Genomic DNA, 21,609 nt, shown 5'->3' with positions numbered 1-21,609 from the left:
ATTGAAAACAGTACCTGTTCTTTAACAGCAGCTAGGTCTGTTTGGAAAACTTCATGTTTCCGAACTAGAGCTTGAATAGATTCCAAATCCTGGCCGAACACGTCGGTAGTTAAGCTAGAATCTTTTTCTTGAATCCAACTAATTGTTTCATCGGCAGTACGATCAAATACATGAACCTGTTTTGCTCCAGCTAACGCCTAAAAAATTGTAACAAAATAGTTTTACACCGTAAAAATTGTAAAGAAAAATAGTAGAAAAAAGAAAAATAGATAAGCACTGACTTCTTGACGGGCATGAGCTAATTCTTTCAAATCTTCCCAAAGCTGTTGTGTTTCTTCCATTTTTGCACTGATCTTTTCAGATTCTGGATTACCTTCAGCTATTAAAGCTTGTCCAACTTGCAGGCAATTGGTTACACGACCTTCGCTAGATGCAAGACCACTCAGTACGTTTTCAAATCTCTGCGATTTTAAGAGCACCAAACGTGAGTAATTTATTGGCAGATCGTGTTGCATTAATGGGTAACAATTAAATTTACTAACCTGTATCAATAGTTCAACATGCTCTACATCTCTCCCATAATCTTCTGAGGCTGCTATAGCTGTTTGATCACTTATCCATTCAGCCACTTCTTCGGTTTCACGCACAAAGTGGAAATATTTTCTACTTTCAAGCAAGTGCCACTCTCTTCTTTTGTAGAGTGTATCTAGCTCACTCAATTTACTTTCTATTTCCGCCTGATCAAAGTATAATTTTTTTAGGAAAACTTGAAATTATTAAGCAGAACCATCTTATATAATAAGTAATATTAATTACCTGCTTCTGAGAAATGTTATCGCTATCAAAATGTTCTCTATCAATAAGCCCATGACTTAAATTTGCTAATCTTCCAACCGTCTGATGAAAAGCGCTTATTTCTCTTCCAAGGCCTTCTAGTTTTTTCATTAGGCTTTGGACAGAATCTTCATCTTTACCATAATCTGTGCTTGTCAATAAAGGTTTCTTCTCTCTTAACCAAGCTTCCGCCTCACTAGCTTCTACATAAAACTAAAATAAATTTGTACTGAATTAGTGCATTGAAAGAGGTTTTCAGGGTAATAATAATCTGTGTTCGGTCAAATGCCAGTATCTCAGACATGGCTTATTCTATCCCCAATAACTAAATTAAAAAATAAGGTTTAATAAAACAAAAAATAAACAATTAATTACGGTTTGTGACTCGACGGCATCCTGTAATCGAAGTCTCCTCTCTTTGGCCATCCTCTTTATTTGCACTAATTCTTCTAAAAGATCATTGTGAGCAATTTCTATTCTGTTTAAAGCAAAATGTCCGCTACGAATCATCTGCTGGGCTCTACTACCAAGAGCGTTAACGACTTGTTCCCTTGATGATATTTCAGTTTCAAGAACCTTTTCGAAAATGAATCAAAAAATAACTTCAACTGCAAAGTTACTAAGCTGAAAGAAAGTGAAATAGTTGCTTTTAATAATTCACCTGATGTTTCTTTTGTAAACTCTGCACTGCGTTTAAGCTATTTCCAAGATCTGTTGATGCTGCTAATGGTTCTTTTTCTTTAAACCATTGTAGTTCATCTTCAATATCCCTCAAAAGTTGGTACAGAAGGTTAGCATCTTCAAGATTATCTCTTCTAATCTGCATTGGCTCTTGTAATGATCGATATCTGCAATAATTTTATTTTAATTGCAAAGATTGTTTTTCTGCTTTTCAAAGAAAAAACCCCATCACTCCCAATTATATAAAAAGAAAGATACTATCACAAAAAATTCTCAGCCCCCCGGAAGAAAACATTCTGAAATCAAGAATGTAAATTTCAAAAAAGAAATAACAGCGACAAATGGAATTCACTCAATGTTTTATTGTAATGACAAAGAAATAGAAATGGAAATCATCCACGCAATAATAATTTGTGCAGAAATAATGGGAGTAAGCTCGCTTGGATATTGTTACGAATAAACCAGTGAGAGCTACTATGTTCATAAGACCGGGATGAAATGGAAAGAGAGCTTACAAACATAGAAACCCAGAGGGTAGCTTTCTGAAAACGCCGTGGATCGGAGTAACAGCTCAAATAACATAATGTTTAAAGGTTATATTATACACAAAAGAAGAAGCATATCAAGCTATCAAACACACTAACCTATCAATAACGGATTGTGCTCTTTCTTGAATTTCATCTTTCATAAAATGATTTGAACGTTGAAAAGCAGAAGCCGTATCTTTCAATTGATTAAAAGCATCTGCATGACCAGTAACATCGTTTTCTAAAAGTGCATGACGCTTCAGTAGATTAGCAACGCTTACAAGATCTTTTCCATGATCTTCGCTTGTAAGTTGACTTTCTACATCATCCATCCAGCCTTCAAGTTCTTCAAGGGTGCGGCTAAAAAGTAGGGCCTGTAATTTAATAGTAAAAAAGTTTTATATGAAGTTACCATAGTGCATAATGCTGCAGGTAATTAAAGGAAAATCAAGGAAATGAATGACTTCTCTTTACATTTAATTACCTGGTAAGCTTCATTGAGTCTATCTCTTTTAGTAGCACTGGTCTCCTGAAGAGATCGCCAATCTGTTTCCAATTCATCGATTTTGCTCTGTATTTCTACACTTGCAAAGTGGCCCTCTCTAATCAGTGATTCTCCTTCATTGCTCACACCGCCAATTCTTCCTTTGTTAGCCACTAATTCTGCCTCAAAAGCGATATGTTTTTGAATTTTACTCTGTAAATTACTTGAATCCCTATAATTTTCATCACTAGCCACCTGTTGTTTCTGGATTAGCCAACTTTCAACCTAGAAACGAATTATCAAAAGTTTTTAAAGAATTTAAATCTAGTTTTTTATTAACTTTTTAATGTTTTTAAGTATTTAAAATACCTCATAGACATTTCTTAAGAATTGATGAAGTTTCTTTGATTCCTGTAACTTCTTCCGACGGGCAGTTGTGTTTTCTTTTAATTTATCTTTCCTCGCGGTAAGAGCTTGCAAAATTTGTGTAATTACTGATGACGCGTAATGTTCATCTGATAGAACTTCTTTTCCTAATTTTTCTACTTCATCTACTCTTCCAAGTTGGGCAGTAACTGTTTTTTCAAAAGCTTCATGTTTTTGCAAAAGATCTTCTACGCTAGCTAGCGAATCCTACAAAAATGAAGATAAGAATTTTTAAGACAAAGTATGGTTAGTAAAATTTCGTCAATATTTTAAATGATTCCGAAGGATATAGTTCCTGAAAAATTGATTAGGCGTTTCAGTTTGTCGGTGTAAACCAATTGATGTCATGTAAAGATATGATTAACGCGGTCGGAAATAAGAGTAAGTCAATAAGAGTCTTGGTTCGGTTAAACTCTCTTGTGAGCTTAACGCACGAACCCAAATAGCAGCATCTACTATAGTCTCACTCAGGATCTGGAAGTATAAGGAAAGCTACTGAAGGAAGCCCAGCTTTTTTTCAACATAAATAAGCCAGAAGCACTTACTCCAAGATCATCATTGTTAAGGAAAGCTTGTTTTGAAGCCAACCAAGAATCCGCTTGATCTGCTTGCTGTTTGAAAACCTGGAGCTTTTGAGCTTGGGTGAGCTTATGTCTTCGTTCTTCCCAAGCAGCAATGAGAGTCCTTCGTAATTCTTCTAATTTTGTCAAATCATCTTCTTTTGGTGGATTCAAGCGTAAACCAGCTTCCTTAAGAATTTTAAAGGTTTCTTGCCTGCCATCAATTTCAGCCTGAAATTATAAAAATACTAATAATCCTACGGAAATGATATTAATAAATACTAAAATAGCTGGTAAGTGAAAGATAATATAAGTTTTCAACATAATTTCATCAACTTTTCAAAGTACCTTTCGCTCGTCGTGCAATTCTAACATTGAATGTGCTTCAGCAATGTTTGTAGGCAGATCTGAAGAACCCATCCTTTTGATTGTATCTGCTACCCATATCTGAAGCTCTTTCAAATCTGCTTGAAATTTATGACTTGTATAGGCTGCATTTAGTGCATCTCTACGAGTGTTTGTCAGATATTGTAAACTATGCCAATTATCTTGGAGTTCAGTTAATTTACTTCTAATTGGTGAGGACATGTCGGGATATTTACTGACTAGCCGGCTGCATTCAACTTCATGTTCCTGAAAATGGGAACAACTACTATTAGATAACATTTACTTGAAGAGTAATTTTTCTATGTGACCACACAAGCTTTCAATAAAGTAAGCCTGTGCTCTAGCAATTATTTTAACACAATACCTTTATTTTTCCTTCAATTGCTGTCATGTCTCTTTCAAGAGCATCTTGTTTTCTTCTAAGGTGCTCTACAGCCATCAGATCTTTACCAACATCATCGGACATCATGGCTAATGCTTTCTCAGACACCCTTTGCGAAGTATCGTCTACATCTCTATTAAAGGAATGAATTTCAAGAGCACCTGCCAGGTGTTCTCTATATTCTCCTAATGCTCCCTGTAAAGCTCGCCATCTGTAAAGTGAAAATCGGTTTATTGAGTTCTTAAAAAAAATAAATAAAAAATACTTGTAAGCGAATATATGGAAACGAATTAAATAAAGGTGGTGATAATAATAATAATAATAATAATAATAATAATAAATTCTTTCTTACTTATTAATAAAGTTGTCATGTCTTTGTTGAATAGCTCGGGTATCACTGCGGCCTTGTCTGATCAGTTTATCCGCAAGATTATTAATTGTTTTGATTCTCAAATCATCAACTCTCATATCACTGTCAACATCGTCCAATTTTCTTTGTAAAGACAGACAATGTTCATAATCTATTCCCATGTCACCTGCTTGCACCATCATTTCCTAAAATTGTGCAAATACGTTTTGGGTAAATTAAATCATCAATAACTAACCCATAAATAAAATAAATAAAAAGTTCAAAAGATTTTAAATGGATTTGTCTTTGGAAGTACGATGGCTTCATCTTTTCATATCACAAGTCCACTACTAACTATAAATACTTAATCTGATGCAACAGTAGGTACCATCAAGTGTCAGTTGCCCAGTGGATTCGATTGGACATTTGGTCGCACCAGTCTCCAATTTGAAGGAAAATATGTGAATGACGCTCATAAGAATATTATCAAGCATCTGAAGATCCTCGTATGTCCTCATATAATCTTATAATCGTAGATCCTACATCCTCATACAATCGTATGAGTGTGAGCTCTAGAGCTCTCCCAACACAAGTTAAACAAAAGTCATTATATAATCGTGTTGTGAGAGAATATTCTAGAAATTAATTAAACCATGGTTTCTTTGATTAATATAAGTAGGGATATATTTAGACTAATTAGTGAACTTGGAAATAACTTTGGTTTAAGTAGGGAATATTTAAATAAACAGTAGAAGACAACACTCAATTGAAAAACACCCCGCCTAATTGAATGCTAGATGAGCATGCTGCTAAGATCAGCCTCAAAAAAGATCAAACCAGGAAATTTTTTGTCAAAAAAATATGAAATACGTTATACGTATGTAAAATACATTTTCGCATTTCTTTAATAGAGGTTCCACTCTCTTTCAACGAGTTATAAGCGAAAAAGAAAATGTGAATCGTGAAACGTTTAAATTGATAGCGTTAATTATTTTAATTTAAAATATTTATTTTTAATTAGTTGTTCAGAGAATATATGGTAAATGGTATTTCAGCATATAATATTTACCTTATCCCGAATCCACGCTTCTAATTTATCTAATTGGTTGTTAAATTCAAGAATATCTTGCGCTTCTTCAAGACCTCTTCCACGATTTTCACTTTCTTTCAGCAAACGCTCCCAACTGGCTAACAGGTGATCCAAGGCACTTTCTATTTCTCTAGAAGATTTGTGCTTCTTAGCTAACAACGTATCACCTGAAAACCATTTTTAGTTTTTAATTATTCCGTTATTTCAACATTACGCATTATTTTATTTAGTCATTATTTTTACTGCTACCTTTTTGTTGTATGTCTGTAATTCTTGGTTTGTTAGCCGCCAGTTCGGCCTGGAATGCTTGGTGCTTTTGAAGTTTCTTGATTTTATCATCCAAACTATTTACCTCTCCTTTTGCATCCATTTCAAGTTTCTTCATTTTCTCTTCAATCCAAGATTCAGCCTAAAAGAAAGAAAAATCTGAAATAAGAATAATCATTCTATGATTTTCATAACTATTATTATTCCTCAAAATATTAACCTCTGCAACGTCTCTTTTGAATTGTGCATGTAAAAATGCACTATCCAATTTATTTCTTCTATTCATGCACATTTCTTTAATGACTGAACGTCTTTTTGTTACTTCAGCCAATCTTCTGGATATAATACCACTTTCAAAATGATTCTGTGCAAGTAATTTCGACCCATGATCATTCAGTAGAGCCACTTTATCTTCTTGTGTAGCAAATAGTTTTTCAAAAGCATCGTGTTTTTTCACGTGCACCGAAACTTCATCTACTGAATCACCTAACAATAATAAATAATTATAGCTCTGGCATTATAAAACACTTTAAAACTGTATGATTATAAACAAAAAAAAAAGATACCGAAATCATTATTAGATAAAGCAACTTCTTGTGAATTGCAAAGAGTATCAATTTGCTTGGCGTCTCGAAGGAATAGGTGTAAGTCTATTAGCTGATCCAAATGGACATGTTTATGCTGCCAAACTGTGTGCAATTTTTTTCGTTCTTCTAACATTTGATTGAATTTTTCTTGTATCTCCTATGCAAACAATATTTAACAAGCTAATAACGACTATTCCTCTTGAACTTATAAAACTCATAATAAATAAATGGCATACCTCTGAGGCATAATGCTGAGACTGAATCATTTCCTCTCCCAACTCCATAACAAGTCGGAAACTTTCTTCTCTTGCTTCTATTTCTGCCAGAAATCGTTTATGTTCTTCTTTCAATATCTGGGCACTTGCAGCATCTCTAACTTTCTCTTCGGTCATTATGGCTGCACGTAATCCACTCGCCCAACTCATCAAATCTCTTACCTAATTTAAAATAAAGCAAAACAGAAGTTACTTTTTGAATTCCCTACCCCTAAAAAACATTCAACTTTCAATTCAATTAAACTTTTTGAATTACTTGTGATAAAAATCTTTGATGATCACAGCTAGCTTGTAGTATTCTTTTCCTAAGTTCAGATTTTTGTTTTAAATCTTCCCAACTATCAATTAGGGCTCTTTGTTTTTGTTCTATTTGATTAGCATTACTTCCAGGATACAATGCTTGTAATCTGGCTGCTTCTTCAACGAGCATCTAGAAAATGTATGCAGCATGTATTCAATGTAGACTTTAATGAAAGAAAAAATATGATGAGGTCACCCTAAATATTTTGAGTAGTACTACATTATAAGTACTTTATGTATTACACTACCACTGACGAAAGAAGTAACCTCTTTAGACAATCCAATGATTACCTGAAGCCTATCCCCAAGTGCTACTAAATCATTTTCGAATCCTTCATGCCTTCTTACTAAAGCCATGGCTGAATTTAAATCTCTACCAAGATCATCACTTAAAATTGCTTTCTTGTCGCTGATTCTTGAAAGCGCATCAGCTACATCTCTATTAAACCTATGGATTTCGCCAGCGGCCGCTAAGCGTTGATCACGATTTTCAATTGCACTCATCATTTGCTTCCAATACTCTCTGTAAAAATTATAAAAATTAATTTTATAGTTGATTCAAACCGAATTTAAAAATAAAAACAAACAAAATTAAAGTAACCAGTAAAAATATTGACTAACCTGAGTAAGTATTGTCGCCCTTCGATTTCATCCGCATACGGACTATCATTAGAAATGAGCTTGTTAGCTAACTCTTCACATTGAGTAAATCTTTCAGCCCCAGCTTCTACGTGATGTTTAAGATCGTCAAATTTCTTTTGTAAATTCTAAGAAAATTAAAAACAGGAATTAAGTCATTATCAGATATTTTATTAGAGTGAAATTTTAATAAACTGAGGTTCAAGACCAGAAGTTTATTTTGCTGACTAAGAATTCATACCAAGAGATGTTCATAATCCTGTCCATAATCCTCCGAACTAGCTGCCTGCATCTGATCTCGTATCCACTGTTCAAGTTCGGCACTCTCGCTGAAATATTCATGTCTGCACATACTTTCCACGAGTCTCTGTTGCCTTGAACTGGCCAATTTCTGTAAAGTCCTCATCTGTTGTTGAATTGCAGCTTGTTTACTGGCAATTGCTTTACAATCAGGATGTTTAGACGCAACCATACTATTCGCCGTTCTTCCCATTTCAGTAACAATACCGTTATAGGTATCTAATTCTAATTCTAAGGCCTAAACAAAAATAAATTACGCAGGTGAGTCAACCGATTTTTTAACAATGGATTTATTTATTAAACAAATTTTTTTTTGTTACTTTATGTTTAGTAAGAAGTTTTGAAGCGGCATCCCGATCCCTGCCAAAATCTGTAGAATTTAAAATGTTATTTTTTTCAGACAACCAACTTTCAACTTCATTAGCTTCTGAAAAAAACTGTTGCCCTTTCAGGGAAAGTTCAAGTTTTCTAGCTCTGTCTTGGGCTTTGTTTTTCAAATCATCCCAAGCGTCCTGCAATCCTGTACATAATGAAGCAACCTACGAAAATGATTGATTGCATTAATTATCATGAGAAATTGACAGTAAACATACAATTATTACCTTCTTTAATCAAGGACATACTTGTTTAGTTTCTGGATGGCTTTGGTGGATAAGGGCCTTTCCTGAAGCTAGTGTTTTATCAATCATTGGCTGATGTCCTTCGATTTCTGCTTCTAATTTCTTATGTTTTTTGTATAAAGCTTGAGCCTGGTATAAATTATTCCCTAAAGTTTCTGAAGATGCCAGAGGTAGATGTTCTCTAATCCATCCAAGTTCTGTTTCTAACTCGAATCCAAATTTATGAAAGCGCAGGGATTCTTCTAAAGCTTCTCTTCGATTTCTAGCTGGCTCTTGCAGTGCTGCAAATCTAAAATTGGACAAAAATATGTTTTACATCTTGAAAATGACCACTGTATTGGGCACTCCACAATCGAATATAAATTAAGAACCATTCGACAAGAGTGATGTCAAGATAGATATGTAGTACTGAGCCTACTCTTTTTAATAAGGTATTGAACAGCTCAATAAAGAGAGAAGAAAACAGGTTATAGCAGATCTTTAGGAGTAACTAATCTTGCAACGACGATATTCCCAAAAACTAAAGAAATCTGAAACTCCTTCGCAAGGAAACTGAGAGATTAAGACAGTTAAAAGTGATAGCACTTAAGCTGGAGCGCATCTGGAGTAGGGTACAATAGATGCGTGAAATAAAAAGTAGCAAGCTTTGAAAAAGAAGTTCCCAAATAAATCGAGAATGTCCGGAAAGACATTTTACTGTAAGACATGTTTGCTTCTCCCGCTACTTTATTCAAATGTTGTTCACCAAGAAGCCTCTACTCAGTTGTACGGCTTTAGTTTTGAAATCGTTTTTAAGGGAGAATTGAGGGAATTATGCTTTCCAAAAAAAAAAAAAAAAAAAAAAATCCTTTGAATCTTTATCGTAGCCATCTAAAGTTAGTTAATTCGGTTTGAAGAAAATTTTGCTATTGTTACTTATTTAATAGTATTCGACTTACTTGTCTTGACACTGTTTGCTGGCTTTAAGAATATTTTCTGCATCAAAATGACCTTCATGAGCCATTTCCTGTCCTAGAGAATTCATATCTTTAATCTTTTGTTCCCACTGACAGATATCTGATTCTACAATCTAAAAATAAAAATTACCTGTAGAGACAAATTGAATTTAAAAATTTATTATTAAAAATCATCACAATTAAGGTACCTGATGTTTTTTCAACAACTGTTTACAATTTCTTAAATCAGATCCTAACTGATCGGATTGTAAGCATGTTTGTATTTCAGTTAATTTTGCCCTGGCGTCTTCCAGAGTTCTGTTGTAAGAATGCTGAGCAGCTGCTTGACGAAGTCTTCTTCCTTTTTCCAAAGAACTTTTTACCAAAGCAGCCCACTTTGAATTCAATTCAGTCAGAAGCTGTTCAACTTCTGGACTGCGATAGTTATTTTCAGATATCAATCTTTCTCCATCCTTATTTAAAAAATTAATTATTAATAAAAGTCTTGCAGGAAATTAGGAAAACAAAATACATTTATAAGGTAATAAATATGTATATTACTTTATTGATTCTTCTCAACTGCCTTTCATTTGCACGAAGTTCACTTTCAAAAGCTTCATGTTTTTGCAACTTTCTTTCAATATTATTTAAATCTCTATAGGATTCATCTCCCGCAGTCTTCTGTTTGTCACTTAGCCACGTTCTTAAATCATCAACGTCAGCAGCAAAATCATGGAACTTCTGCGACGCAATTAAAGCTGCTCGTCTTTTTGCAGATAGTTCTTTAACATTCTTCCTTCGTTGCAGTACTTGTTTACGTCTTCCATCAATGCTGAAAATAAAAAAGAATAAATTATCGTTTCATTAATTTAAATGTGTATCTTAATTAATTAATTTAATTTTTATATAATACTTACTATTTCGAGTCATAATGATTGGCTGCAATTAACTTATCTGCAATCTCACTGAATGCTTTCAAACGATCGTCTTGTGCATACAACGTATTCTCAAAATCATCATGTCTTTTGAGAAGTCCTTGAACATCATCAATAGAACCCTGGAAAAAAGAAAATGAACTTTTGCACTTTTGTCTAACGAAAGGTTTTTTATTAATTTGATATCCCTTCAACTACACGCTTTCGGTGTATTTTGTCCTAAAGGGAAGATACCGACTGCTTTCTTCTATTGTCTCTGTCTACTACCTAAAAATACAAATTTTTTAAAGAATCCTAACGATACGTTAATGTTACAACTTTCACACACGCACAACAACGCATTCGTTAAAGACATTTTCGTGCAATATGTGTCATCTGCTCGCAAACCTCCCTGTTTTGTGAAAGAATGTAAAAAAAATAACCCAAAAAGTTGTTCACAGTCAAAATACTCACCCCCAAATCTGTAAATTCTAAAAATGCTTCATGTATTGAAGTAGTCGTATCAATATGATCTGCTTCTTTGTTAAAATTTTGCAAATCTAAACATTGCTTCAACCAATCACCCTTTTCCTTTAGTCCTTTTTCTACAGCTGCTCTTTCACTTGCAAGTTTTCCCAGTCTATCCTTGACTTCAGTGAGTCCAGGATTATGCAATAATAATTGTCCTCCTAAGTCGGAAAGCTCATTGAATCTGTCGAAAAAATTTAACACAAGCGTGAGATACATTCATCATAAGCTATAGTATGTTTATAGATATAAAATTATTTTCTTACTCATCATTATGTGCCCGGATATCATCTGACAGTTCTTCGTGTTTTTTCTTCAAAATTTCAGCTGTGGCCACGTCTCTAGCTGTTTCATCAGCGTATAAAGCTTCTTTGACGGTAGTTAACCAATTTAGCTAAAAATGGATTAACTTTTTAATTGAAAAAAGAAGGAAGTTAAATGTTATATCAATCTCTCTCTTTTTCTGATTTAACTGCGTTTCAACGGCAGTTTATAGAGAAATACAACGGAGCTTTAAGCTTACCAAATTTTTAGAACTATTCATAAATATCTGCTGCCCTACAGCACTTTCAAGTCTTGATCTTCGCTCTACTGCTTTTTTCTGAAAGGAAAGATCAAAGGTTTAAAAGCACACCATCTCTGCGTTCTTTTTCAGAAAACTTAGCTTTAAAGAACACCTACCTTCACCACATCCCACAACTCAAGAACTTCTTTTTGCCTATTATTTACACTTGCCTTTTCATTAGGGTATGAAGCCTTAACTCTGAAAAGTATTTATTAAGATACATAATTTCATTACTGTAACTCATTGGAAATTTTCTAGAAGAGATAATCAAAACTCCCTTACGTGTTAGCCAGATGATTAACTCTATTTACTTTTTCTTCTACCGGAGCGAGTTCTCGTTCAAGATTTTGATGCCTGCGCTGCAAAGCTTGGACAGTCTTCAAGTCAGGGCCTAGTTCGGCAGTCTCAAGCTGTGTCATCTTTTCTATCATCCAATCTTTAGCTTCGTCGCATGTTCGATGGAATAATTCAACGCTAAAAATAAATTTTGCTTTTACTTTCATGTCTTTTCAGATTTTTTTTAAAAAACAGAATTGTAGTCGACGTGCACGCTTGATTTATTTAGTTCCAAACTGTTTCTTATTTAAATTCATTTTATAAATGTAATCGTATATTCAATTTTATTTTTTGAAAAAAAAAGATTACGCAAATTATGGATAAAATTTGGATCCAAACACGATTTTTTTAATTTTTTAAAACTAGTTCACTACAGAAATTAATTTGAAGTATTCAAAGAGCAATAATATGCTCCATGAATTTGGTACAAATAGGAAAAAAATGCTACTTTAATTCTAAATTAATGATAAAAAAATGCCACAAACCTTGAAGCACCTTCCAAACTCTTTTCTTTCTGTGACTTCAACCAATTAAGATGCTCCCACATTTGATGAATTTGATGTTGCCTTGCTTTTACTTTATCCAGCTGACTATGTCCTTGCCTTTCAAAATCTTCAACAGTAGAGTCAAGTGCCTCAACTCTTCTACTACTAGCAGAAAGATCGGTCAAAAATTTCTGTAAGAAAGGAAGCAATAACTTCTAAAATTACTAGAACAAACATTTTTCCCTAAAACTGGAAAAAATAAAAAGTTTTTGACTTGCCTCAAACTTTCTTTTAGCTGATTCAACATTATCAGTCTTATCTTCAGCTCTCAACATTTTTTCTTTATCTTTGATCCACTTCCCAAAATCATCGCATTCACGGAAAAATCCAAAGAGGCGAATGGAATCTTCGAGAAGTGCTCGCCTTTTCTACAAAGTTACATACATGTTAATGTTTTTGTAAAGGTTTTTTCCTCCTTATAAGAAAACTAACACATTAATCAAGAAAAGATAATTACCAAAGCCAATTCCTTTAATTGCGCATAGGTATCATTTATTTTCTTTTGTCGTTTTTCTACATGTTGACAGTCGTTTACTACTTTCTTCTTCAATTGGCCTGAAAAATATGTATAATGTTTCATTACGATTGAAGAGAAGTCTCCCCAAAATTTAAACATTCGAAATTTGTCTATATATACATATTTATGGTGGAAAAGGAGTATTTACTTTGTGGTTTTGCTGGTATTATCCTTTTTACTGGTACTATAGTTTTAACCATTTTGGTTTTTTTGACACGTTGTACAGTTTGAACTTTCTCAGCTCTTCTAACGGAAACCTGCATAATCTTTGGTTCAATTTCTCTTACATAATTTGCAGGTACAAATCCATCTTGACCATTCGCCTTTCTTACGCTCCACCAATCGGGGTTGGTTTTATTTAACAAAAACATAACCTGAGATATAAAAAAAATAATTTACATAATTGAAGTCTGAGGTACTCGTATATATGTTATTATTTTGGATAGGAACATGATCATTTACAAATAAATAAAAGTAATAAAATAGAATAGGTTGTTCGATAGACCACTGTAGATTGGCTAATTCTAAAAATAGTACCTCTAGCAACGTGTACCCTGTAAACCTTAAACCTTGCAGGAAGGAGAGGTTTCTCCTTTAGTTCTGCTGAAGATTCGGCACAATAAACCTCTTTTAGCTGCAATGCCTGGGAAGTAGGATTATGGTCTAATCCAACCTAGCCTTATGCAATTTTATGAGACAAAGTTAATGAAGAGCACCCCAAACTTAAATAGAAGTCGAATAATAAAAACAGTTAGCATAACTGGAAGAAGAAGAATTTTTCTATTATAAAATTGTTCATGGGCAGAGATAAGAAGTCTAGCGAGTACAGTTTCTAGAGAATGAACCATAACTTTTCTCGAAAAGATTCTTTTTTTTTTAATTATGAAGCAAAGACTAGGAATGGTAAATAAAGTAACAAGGCAAAGCTGTTTCTAACCTCTCCTTTGGCCATGACCATACCCTGGCCACTGAATGGATAAAGTCCTTTAACTTGAGCTACCGGTCGATCTTCCATTACAGTTTTATGTTCTATACGTTCTACGGGCTCATCTTCCCAGAACTCCTGAGGTACAAGTCTCGTCTCGTTGACCCATTCTTCTGTAGAACCATCTACATCCATGACATCCGGTTCAGCAGCCAGCTAATAAATAAGGAAAGTTTTTATATGTATTCATTATAGTTTAATAAATAAATAAATCTCTTAAGACATATTTCGCGAATAACTACCTCAATTGTTGATATTCCGGCCTTTATCAATTTTTCTGCTTGAGAATTAAGGCTTTGAATATCTCCTGTGTAGGCGTTTATTTCACCTTCAAGATCTCTGTGCCTTTGCAAAAGTGCTTGGGCGCTAGGCTCGTCAACTCCATAATCATTAGTGCCTACTAGAGCCATCCTTTCATTTAACCAAGACTCTGCTTCATTGGCATCTGCATAAAACTGAGAAAAGAAAAAAAAGTAGACTGGTTAGCTTTTACGAGTTTTCTTTAATTGTTTAGATTATTTGAAAGATTTTTTTTTTTTAACTCAGATGAAATGTACAATACATCAGGCGTATCCGTTTGATTTTGAAAATTTTCCTGAGGAAATTTAATTTTAGTAGGATTTATGGAGGTGCAATTACCTCATATTTCCTTCAACGGAATTATCACATTATAGTGAACCAACTGTGCATTAATTAATAAAGACAACTAATTTTTCAAATCAAAACCTAAATTCTAAACAAACATAATACACAATTTTATGATACACACATCTATGTTAACACAATCTGACCCTTTTGTAGCTGAAATTAAAAAATAAGAAAAAACTAAAACATAACAAAAACTAACATTCACCTAAATATCCCCGCTAATACTACTACTGCTGCATGATCCAACTGTAGGCAGACCGAAATTACATCGTATTTGGACCAATGTTGCAAGCAAAAATTTTTTTCATATTGGTAATTTTTAAACGAAAGTAAACAATTTTCACTAAGAAAGTCCGTACCTGGTATGCTTCTGCAGCATCTTGGAGTTGTTTACTACGATGAGTTGCTAGATCGGTAAGTTTCTGCCATTGATTTTGCAGGCTTTGGACTCTTGATAATATGTCTCCAGATTTGGGATGTTTTTCATTTATTAACTGCCTTCCTGTTTCACAAAGTCTATCTGATTTTGGTCTTCTCACATTCATTTCGTCTAATAATAACTGTTGGAAAAAAAGTATTAAAAAAAGAAATCGTTTCTGTATAAAAGTACATGATTCCCTTATAAAATCATATTACTTTATGCTTTTGTTGAAGGCTTAACACAGCTCGAAGATCTTTCGCTGAAATTCCAGTTTTGCAAATTCTTTGTTTTTCAATAAGCCAACCTTCTTCATCTTCATGATCTTGAATGAACTGGTAGAAGTTACGGGCTTCTTCCAGTTTTTCTCTTCTTGCTTTGCTCTTTTCAATCAGACTGAAACAAAATATTTTACTATTGCTATTGTGTAAAGTATTCAGTACTGTGTAAACAAACATAAGTAAGGATTCCCAACGAATTCGATAACTTTAGGAGTCGCTGAATGTTAAGGAAGAATTACACATAAATACATAATTGTGAGACTGTGACGACACATCACAGATGAACATCAAGAAGTTATCGATATGTCTCTTCAGAGCTTTATGCACTAAAATGACAGAAGTACTGAGGAAATGAAGCTTTCATTTCCTAATATCATTTGAAAATATCCTAATTTTCTATAACCCAATACGAATACATTGGTGAAAAATCAAAGAAGTAATGCATCCAACTATCACAACATTACAAAACTTTGATTATTTACTCAGCTTATTTTTTTTTTGGTGCTTTCTCAGTTTAAGTATCCTTCATTTTTTATATTAATCTCGACTAATCAATATACGCTGCTTTTACAATACTGCAGAAGAAAAGTAAAAGAAGGCATCATTACCAGCTTTACTGTGGTTCTTCTAATAAGAAATTAAATATATGTAATTTTAATTCCTCAATCACTAAGTTCCGGAAAAGTTATTCTATCCTTATATCTCTCTCTCCTTACAACATTACCCCCACCCAACTACAAGATAGGAAGTAAATGATAGTGAACAGGATCAAAAGTTATTCTAGTTAAAAAGAAACTATAATAAATAGATTTTCTTCAAGAAAAGTGATGAGACTGGGAGAGGAGGTTTTCTAATAAGTTGTCACAGTTTGTGTCGATTAGGTTGATTCTTCGACCCCGAGGATTGAGACCAGAAGCATTTAGCCATCTTTCTTGAAGAATCAGCAACATTACCGTCCCTCTAAGAGATATTATAGCATATATATATATATGAAAAATCCCGTCATAAAACGGGAACTACACTGTGTTCCGCAATGGCACAGTTCTATTGCTGATATTTTAAAGCTGATTTTCACGATATTTCAAGATAATAATAACATAATTATTTTTTAAATTAACGCGGACTGATTATTTTCTACATAAAATAATTTTTCTTTTCATATTGAAAAAAGAAGCACCTAACTAAATCAGAAGAACCCATTTTTTTACGTATATATTACGAAACATTAGCAATCTACTATTACATACTTGGCATACGCTTTATTCAGATGGTCAATACTGTTCTGTAGAAGTGCTCCCTCTTTATGGCCAGCACCGATATACTGTTGGCATTGTCTGGTCAATTTTCTTACCGTTTCACCCATGGCAACGGTAATCTGCATTTCACTTAAACTATGTTTTTGTAAAAGATCTTCAACAACAAGTAAATGTGGGCCGACATCTTCTGACTGGAAATTAGCCTGTAACAATTAGCAATAAGTTAAGTGATATAAGAGGTGAAGAGTGAAAAAAAGCAACCTTAAAAAACCAAACTATAAGTACTCACTTCTAAATCTTTTATTGTAGACATAATTGTGTCTATCTCTCTGAGAAGCGCCATCAAAGTGCACATGGTAGTAAGATTAGCTCTATGTTTATCCAACAAGAGTAAGAGCTCTTTCCACTTTGATAACACTTCTATTTCACGTTTTTTGACTCGTTCGTGGCCGTGGTAATTCTCTCTTACTAATTCTTCGCTCATGTGACTTAGATCATGAAATCTTTCCTCCTATAAAATAAGTTATTACATTAAATATTGTTCAAATGTTTACTAATTTCATTATTTCAAAAAAGTAAATAGAACTCACTCGGGCCATGATATCAGCACTAATAGCTTCATGTTTTTTGACTGTAGCATCAACTTGAGCCAAGTTGCTTCCATACCTTGGATCGGATAACACTTGGATCATTTCTTTCAAAAATCCTTCTCTTAGGACGCTCTATTAGCAGAAATATACGTAAATATTAACAAAGATTTTTATTTAAATATTAACCTATTTAAAAAGCTTTTATTGTCTCTTTGGAATGAGATCAAACAGAATTAAGAAAATATAAGTATCATTTTTGCTAACAAAGCTCTACTCAACAACTTTAACGTAATCTTATTGTTACTAAAAGAGAAGAAGGCTAGGGAAAAGAAATAAAGATCTACCCAGATAGATGTGTAAAAGAAGTTAAATGAAATCCACTAAGAACGAAGAAGAATCTTTGATTACATTCTGATTTTGATATCTTCACTATGACATTGGTCCTGGAATGTTTTAGGGGGAAGTTTTTTGTATGTCTACAGTACTCTCAAAATTGTCACATCTTCGTTGACAACGGAAAAGAAAGACACAAGAAGGCCGCACAGGCTAAATAATTCGAAAGAGAATAATTATATGGGTGCAGCGAAAAGAAAAGGTTGTTTTTCTTTTCTATCCATGTTCTGAAAAATGGAAGGCAAACGCAATTAGCCAAACCAAGTTAAGCGCCAATGTATTGCTACAAAAAATCAAACGGATAATGTCAAAAACCGTTAAACTAAAAATAAAACCTATTAAAAGTAATCTCTAGAATCACCTAATAATTCTTTTTGAAGAAATGTTTTAATATTGAGTAGTATTTTCACAAAGTGAAAACAGCAATCGTTGGAAACATTTAGCAAAAGCCGAATCAGATCAGCTCTACTTTACCTTACGTTCAAAATTATAATTCAGTTGTTCCAGACGTTCTTGTCTTAAAAGTTCTTGACGTAGAGCTACTTCTCGCCTGTGTTCTGCTGCTTCTAACATTTCCCACCCGCGTTCTAAATCGTGTATTAATTGTCCTTCTGATGGAATAAATGCAGGTTGATTGAGTGATTTTAATTGGGTGTTGATGTGAAAATACAAGGCTTCAATTTCACTTCTTTCTTTGTACCTTTAATTTTTTAAAAAATAAAATAATTATTAAAAACATGCGTCAATAATCTTTTAACAATACACGATTCGAATGAAACAATTATTAACCTTCCTCACTTACTTGGGAGGTTTTTCGATAGTACGATATTTCTTAAAAGCTAGTAATTCTTTCTGTATTCCTTCCAATGAATTAGGGAAGTTTCTATCTTCCAGTTGGGCAACTTTCTGTTTGATCCACTCTAATAGGGTTGTTGTCAATCTTTCATAATGTATCTTCATTTTATCAGCATCCATCATCTGGCCAACAATCTGTAAAAAAGCATGAATAATCAATTTTACTAGTTAAATTTGAAGAATCTACTTATTATTATTATAAATTATTCTTCCGGCAAATCTAATTTGTAAAAAAAACAGAAACTTGACAACATTGAAAATAATATTTAATTTTAATTGTACTTTATAATTAAAATTATTAAAGTCTGTATTACGAATTAGAATGATGAGTAAAAGATTTTTTAAATTGATTTTTATTGCAATTAAATGTGTTTACCTTATTCCTTTCCCGCTACAGTAAACATGTCCAAATCGCTTACAAAATATTTATGACAAGACTATTCTACTCACTAATTCCGGTTAGGATTCAAACAGCAACCAATGTATTTAACTACATAGTTCCAAGATTCTAAGCATTCTATAGGCATTCCAATTTATGATGTAGCTACTGGAGCGTTGGACCTCACAGGGCGATATTAAATAAAAAGGACATTAATGTTGCTAACAAACCCTAACAGAGTGAGCTCTTGCTAAACATTATTAGCCTATTAGGGCAGGCCAAGATGGGCCATTCTAGTCAAGTATGTCTACTAGAAAGTCGGACTTCACGTGCTGTTGATCGAAGACACTAGTCTTGTGATGATAATCCAATCTTTTAGAACTATTCTCATTCTGGCACAGGTATTTCTTGCTTCGAGTATTACTCGGAAGTAGAAACAGTTCTTTAAACAAAACAACTGACTTTTTAATAACGTCAGATAGAAAGAAAGTATTCTTCTTCAGTGACTAATACACAGATACTTCACGTAGAAAGGTCCCACAAAACTTTTAAATTGACACTGTCGCTGCAATGCTTCAACGTATTGTTGTTCCAGTGTTTCTGGAAAACTCATATCTTAGTCTAGCAAAACTAACCACATTTATGAACTTACATTTGCTATTCTTCTACCGCTTTTCATTTCGTTTTTCATTCTGGCAAATGTATGATAGTATGAGGCTACATATGTCATGATGGATTTCTCATCTGGCCGATTTGTGTCTACGTCTGTGAATAAATTGAAGCATTATTAATTATTAGTAAATTATACTCATAGCTATTATTTTTAATCAGCATTTAAAAAAAAATACCTTCAGCATCAAGAAGTTTAGGTATTCCTAATTCAGTATGAGCAACTTCAAAAGCATTATTAAGGTTATCTATATGTTTGCTAGGTTGTAAGGTACCAAAATCTATAAGATCTGGTCGATGACTGTGAATAAGTGCATTAAATCCAAGACCACTTCTCCAAGAACCTGAAATTTTAATAGCACATTAATGAATTATTCTGATAAATTTTGATAAAAATAGAATAAAACATTATTTAAGCAAGATAAACTGTGTACAAGAATAAGGAAAATCAGTTTGAAGCTTCAGAGTTTAAAGGATTGTTTTTCTTCTGAAATATTTAAAATCTAACTGGAGAAAGTGGTGCTAAGTTATTTGCAAAAGTGTGTGAAAAGAATGCCTTACAATTTAGGGGAAATATCTTTCTTACATTATTTGCAATTGAACAGGAAAAGATGGTTTAAGAAAAGGATGTCTTGGAACTGATATTGAAGAAACTAGAAATCCTGCGGAACAAAAATAAATTAAGAAAAGACGAGATAAATGATCCTGTCAAGAAAGAAAGATAGAAAATAAATAGAAAAGATGTGGATACAAGGGAAAACTTACGCTTCATCATTATGTCCATATGAGGACTTTTATGTATCTTTGGGTTAATAGATAAAAAATCAAACAATTACCAATACTTTAGTCAAAAGATAAGTGAATAATGGCAACAAAAAATTCCTCTTGGGCGTCGAAGATGCTGAAGTTCATGTAGATAATTAAAGCAGAAAGAAGAGTATGGGGATTCTTCATTCTTCAAGAACAAAGAGAAATACTATCCTATACATATGCGAGCTTCAAGTATGAAAGTAAGCTTTGTCTAGTCATAATTACTATTTTACCAGTGAAATCTTGAATTGTAACGCCAGGATATCCGGCGGTTTTTCGTTGGCACCACAATAATAAGGCATCTTTGGCAGACTTCTTCTCGCTCGTTTCATTCTCTTCATCCTAAAAAAAAAAATTAAATAAATAATTCAAATTAGCTTGAGCCACAGAAAAGTAAAAATTAATTTAAAAATAATTTTTGTAAACCTAAATGTGTTTTACTTCCAATTAGAGGTGGGAGAAATACTATCCGGTTGCGGCTTGCTGGATAGTGATTATGTTAAATCAGCAGTTGTACCCATGGCATCAAAATAAATGGTAAGTTGGAACTATGAGCTATTTAGACATCAGGGATGATTAGAGAATGGACTAGTGTTTCTAACTCATTCTTAGTCTTAGTAAAGGAGTTCTTCACCCTAACATTGGTGCAGGAATATTCTAGAAGTTTAGAAGGACATTTTCTACCAACCCTGTTCTTTTATTCGGGACTAGATTAGATGAACTAGGACAATGAGAAGAAGATCGGTCTGGCCAAGTAGGGTTGTTTTCTTGATCCCTAATCTTACTCAGCTCAGCATTCATCCTTATCAATGAATTTAATGGGGTTGTTGGCTAAAGATAAAGAGAGGGGTGCTTAATCGTCTTTTTCTTTTTCTGAATAGTCTTTTTCTGAATGATTCAATTTAATCTGTTAAAGAATTGGTTGAATCCACAATGTTCTTATTTTCTTTCTGGCTGAACGGTTTCACTAACTTGAAAGAATGAATCTAGGAAAGATTTAAAGAAATTTGACTAACACTAAGAAAACTTCTACAACGGTGCCGTTTGAAGAAAGAATCACAGTATACTTACTGGAAGAACCATACTATATGACTTAGTCAGATAAAATGGTGACCAACGATGAACGATGAAACCGGCAAGAATGGAAAAGATGTATGCTACAATGGATGAAATCACAAAATGCCATAACCTTTCTTAGAAACTGCTTTGACATGGCAAAATGGATCGGGGACAAGGCTGATAGTTCTGATAGTGCTGATTGGTTCTGTGCTTTTCTT

General features: G+C 33.4%; 1 protein-coding gene across 10 annotated transcripts in view; it reads right to left on the bottom strand.

The window, feature by feature from the left end:
- The window catches only part of kst (spectrin beta chain, non-erythrocytic 5 kst), a 159,029-nt gene that overhangs the window by 8,203 nt on the left and 129,217 nt on the right, over nucleotides 1-21,609 (bottom strand). For all 10 annotated transcript variants that reach the window (XM_074113329.1, XM_074113310.1, XM_074113319.1 and 7 more), the window contains 49 exons: nucleotides 20,566-20,674; nucleotides 19,702-19,866; nucleotides 19,506-19,618; nucleotides 18,422-18,609; nucleotides 18,094-18,319; nucleotides 17,227-17,358; nucleotides 16,926-17,147; nucleotides 16,628-16,839; nucleotides 15,318-15,495; nucleotides 15,041-15,241; nucleotides 14,276-14,488; nucleotides 13,986-14,189; nucleotides 13,197-13,422; nucleotides 12,989-13,086; nucleotides 12,750-12,899; nucleotides 12,472-12,662; nucleotides 11,933-12,124; nucleotides 11,767-11,848; nucleotides 11,609-11,686; nucleotides 11,352-11,479; nucleotides 11,032-11,269; nucleotides 10,561-10,700; nucleotides 10,205-10,475; nucleotides 9,853-10,116; nucleotides 9,647-9,777; nucleotides 8,712-8,997; nucleotides 8,409-8,627; nucleotides 8,030-8,326; nucleotides 7,771-7,916; nucleotides 7,441-7,672; nucleotides 7,106-7,279; nucleotides 6,811-7,011; nucleotides 6,554-6,731; nucleotides 6,208-6,473; nucleotides 5,970-6,129; nucleotides 5,700-5,887; nucleotides 4,634-4,836; nucleotides 4,264-4,492; nucleotides 3,861-4,145; nucleotides 3,498-3,743; nucleotides 2,896-3,159; nucleotides 2,527-2,811; nucleotides 2,160-2,416; nucleotides 1,496-1,682; nucleotides 1,210-1,410; nucleotides 817-1,047; nucleotides 543-737; nucleotides 282-461; nucleotides 15-197 (listed from right to left, as the gene is read on the bottom strand). In XM_074113329.1, the coding sequence (XP_073969430.1) occupies nucleotides 15-197; nucleotides 282-461; nucleotides 543-737; nucleotides 817-1,047; nucleotides 1,210-1,410; nucleotides 1,496-1,682; nucleotides 2,160-2,416; nucleotides 2,527-2,811; nucleotides 2,896-3,159; nucleotides 3,498-3,743; nucleotides 3,861-4,145; nucleotides 4,264-4,492; nucleotides 4,634-4,836; nucleotides 5,700-5,887; nucleotides 5,970-6,129; nucleotides 6,208-6,473; nucleotides 6,554-6,731; nucleotides 6,811-7,011; nucleotides 7,106-7,279; nucleotides 7,441-7,672; nucleotides 7,771-7,916; nucleotides 8,030-8,326; nucleotides 8,409-8,627; nucleotides 8,712-8,997; nucleotides 9,647-9,777; nucleotides 9,853-10,116; nucleotides 10,205-10,475; nucleotides 10,561-10,700; nucleotides 11,032-11,269; nucleotides 11,352-11,479; nucleotides 11,609-11,686; nucleotides 11,767-11,848; nucleotides 11,933-12,124; nucleotides 12,472-12,662; nucleotides 12,750-12,899; nucleotides 12,989-13,086; nucleotides 13,197-13,422; nucleotides 13,986-14,189; nucleotides 14,276-14,488; nucleotides 15,041-15,241; nucleotides 15,318-15,495; nucleotides 16,628-16,839; nucleotides 16,926-17,147; nucleotides 17,227-17,358; nucleotides 18,094-18,319; nucleotides 18,422-18,609; nucleotides 19,506-19,618; nucleotides 19,702-19,866; nucleotides 20,566-20,674 (9,645 nt within the window). The remainder of the gene's footprint in view (nucleotides 1-14; nucleotides 198-281; nucleotides 462-542; nucleotides 738-816; nucleotides 1,048-1,209; nucleotides 1,411-1,495; nucleotides 1,683-2,159; nucleotides 2,417-2,526; nucleotides 2,812-2,895; nucleotides 3,160-3,497; nucleotides 3,744-3,860; nucleotides 4,146-4,263; nucleotides 4,493-4,633; nucleotides 4,837-5,699; nucleotides 5,888-5,969; nucleotides 6,130-6,207; nucleotides 6,474-6,553; nucleotides 6,732-6,810; nucleotides 7,012-7,105; nucleotides 7,280-7,440; nucleotides 7,673-7,770; nucleotides 7,917-8,029; nucleotides 8,327-8,408; nucleotides 8,628-8,711; nucleotides 8,998-9,646; nucleotides 9,778-9,852; nucleotides 10,117-10,204; nucleotides 10,476-10,560; nucleotides 10,701-11,031; nucleotides 11,270-11,351; nucleotides 11,480-11,608; nucleotides 11,687-11,766; nucleotides 11,849-11,932; nucleotides 12,125-12,471; nucleotides 12,663-12,749; nucleotides 12,900-12,988; nucleotides 13,087-13,196; nucleotides 13,423-13,985; nucleotides 14,190-14,275; nucleotides 14,489-15,040; nucleotides 15,242-15,317; nucleotides 15,496-16,627; nucleotides 16,840-16,925; nucleotides 17,148-17,226; nucleotides 17,359-18,093; nucleotides 18,320-18,421; nucleotides 18,610-19,505; nucleotides 19,619-19,701; nucleotides 19,867-20,565; nucleotides 20,675-21,609) is intronic.

This window comes from Rhodnius prolixus, unplaced genomic scaffold (assembly GCF_049639745.1).
Source record: "Rhodnius prolixus isolate KJV_2025 unplaced genomic scaffold, Rpr scaffold_1, whole genome shotgun sequence".
NCBI classification, from domain to species: Eukaryota; Metazoa; Arthropoda; class Insecta; order Hemiptera; family Reduviidae; genus Rhodnius; species Rhodnius prolixus.
Note: the sequence above shows the minus strand (reverse complement) of the source record. Positions and strands in the feature narration are given on the sequence as shown.